The sequence below is a fragment of the Cydia fagiglandana genome, chromosome 3, assembly GCF_963556715.1.
Source record: "Cydia fagiglandana chromosome 3, ilCydFagi1.1, whole genome shotgun sequence".
In the NCBI taxonomy this organism is placed as follows: domain Eukaryota; kingdom Metazoa; phylum Arthropoda; class Insecta; order Lepidoptera; family Tortricidae; genus Cydia; species Cydia fagiglandana.
Window position 1 is genome coordinate 3,234,790 of NC_085934.1, and position 2,171 is coordinate 3,236,960.

A 2,171-nucleotide genomic window follows, 5' to 3' on the forward strand; every position below is an offset into this window, starting at 1 on the left:
AATTATCAAAACTTTTAGTGCAAAAATCCGGTCCCACTATTGAGCTATTATTGCTGATGCAGAAGCAATATCAGCAGCACTGACTAATATTACAGGCAAATTATCATCTCCAGGCATGATTTGATGATGATGTAGATATTCAGGCGACGACGATTTTTTAAAGTCGATCCCACTGCGTTTCCTATAGGTGATGGTTGTCTACGTTATATTATTCTATTTGATTTTGCACCGGTAAATAAATTAAAGAGAAATTATATAGTTTAAGATTTAAGAAATATCTAAAACGACAACAATGTCCAATTGTCCATGTCAATTGACATTAAACAAACGTTCAAAAATTTGAACAATTATTCCTAGGGGTTCCATACCATAGGGTGTCCAACCAAGTGTCACAGAGGAAAAATTACCGGTTTTCTATGTTGACATCACTACTTGTATTCAACACTGAACGCATCCAGTTCTATATTGCACGTGTTCTTTATGGTAAAAGTCTATAGTCTACACTACAATAAGAAAATTGAAGTATCTGTATCGCTTTTGTAGTCGCGTTTTCAGCAATATCATGGTTAAAATGCTGTTATAATTAGTTAATTCTAAAGACGTGCCTCATTAATCGTCGAAAACACGTGCAGTGGAAAGACAATTAGATATTTTATACAATTATATGATTACTTGCTTTCATTTGACAAATTGCGCTAGACCGCATATTTAAAATGGCAGCTTTACCACGTAGAATAATCAAAGAGACACAGCGATTGATGCAGGAGCCCGTGCCCGGAATCAGTGCGGTGCCCAGCGACACGAACGCTCGCTACTTCCACGTAATCGTCACGGGTCCAGAGGACTCTCCATTTGAAGGTGGACTGTTTAAATTAGAATTATTCCTGCCGGAGGACTACCCCATGTCGGCGCCTAAGGTTAGGTTTATAACGAAAATATATCACCCTAACATAGATCGGCTAGGTCGTATATGCTTGGATATACTCAAGGATAAATGGTCGCCGGCGCTGCAGATTCGTACGGTGCTGCTGTCGATCCAGGCGCTGCTGTCGGCGCCGAACCCCGACGACCCGCTGGCCAACGACGTCGCCGAGCTGTGGAAGGTGAACGAGAGCGAGGCCATTCGGAACGCCAAGGAGTGGACGCGGAGATACGCCATGGACAACTGAGCTCGCGCGCCGCAGTGCCTCCCACTCGCGAGCCGGGTGGACGAAACTAACAAATATATCATGTTTTAAGAGTGCAAGTTATGTTAAACACCCTAGACCGAGTAACTTGTGAAGAGACAATTGTGGAAATTTTATTATTAGTGGGAGGGCCGCGCTCGGTGCGGGCCGCCCCAGGTTATCCTCTCGCATTTCTATGTAGCCTCGCCCTTGTTTGTCATGAGCGGAGCTCTGGTCGCCCCGTTCACACGTAGCTTCGTAACGATACTAGGTACGCATATTTTTTTACCGTCATCAATGAAAATATCAAAAAAAATGTACTTGGAGACTTAAATGTATATATTTCATGGTTATCAAATTTGGTTAATTTTATACAAAGAATAGTGTGTATCGTCACAAAGTTGAATGTCTTTGTAAGTGTCTTGTCTACGGCCACAAGTGCAACCCGCAATATGCTTGATACATTATATTTGTGTTAGCTGATACTACTGGATCTCTAGAGATACTGATATTTCATTTACTTCCCGCTGGAAGAATTTTAAGCATTATTTTCACTGATACAGCTCATCAACATGATTTCACTATGGATTTTTTGTGTACTATTATTATATCTTGTATAAAAGTTATCATTAAATTGTATTTATGTAATTAATTTGGCTTTGTGAGCAAACTTCAGAATACATAATATACAAAATTGATTAATATTTTATTTATATTCATTCCTTTCACCTCATATGTTTCTATGTATATATGTATGTATGCCTGTATTATAATAACACATTATCTGGCCTAACTTCTTAGGAAGAAAACTGAACCTAAGGCAGTAATTAGTCTTGACAGTATTTAACCCTTTAACCGCCAGAGTCTGATATATAAGACATTATATATCCAGCTCATTTCGCCACAGTCTGATAAATAAGACAAAGATCTGATTTGGTTTTTACAGCACATTTATAACTCCCGTAACTATGCCAACCTTACTCTGCGTGGTACAATTACTGTCGG

At 39.4% G+C, this 2,171-nt stretch overlaps 1 protein-coding gene across 1 annotated transcript; it reads left to right on the top strand.

The window, feature by feature from the left end:
* Window positions 1-493: 493 nt before the first annotated feature.
* Window positions 494-1,862, top strand: LOC134679833 (ubiquitin-conjugating enzyme E2 N). Its single transcript, XM_063538733.1, has one exon. It carries the CDS (start codon window positions 714-716, stop codon window positions 1,167-1,169), a length of 456 nt encoding a protein of 151 aa, XP_063394803.1. The 5' UTR covers window positions 494-713; the 3' UTR covers window positions 1,170-1,862.
* The last annotated feature ends 309 nt before the right edge of the window (window positions 1,863-2,171 follow it).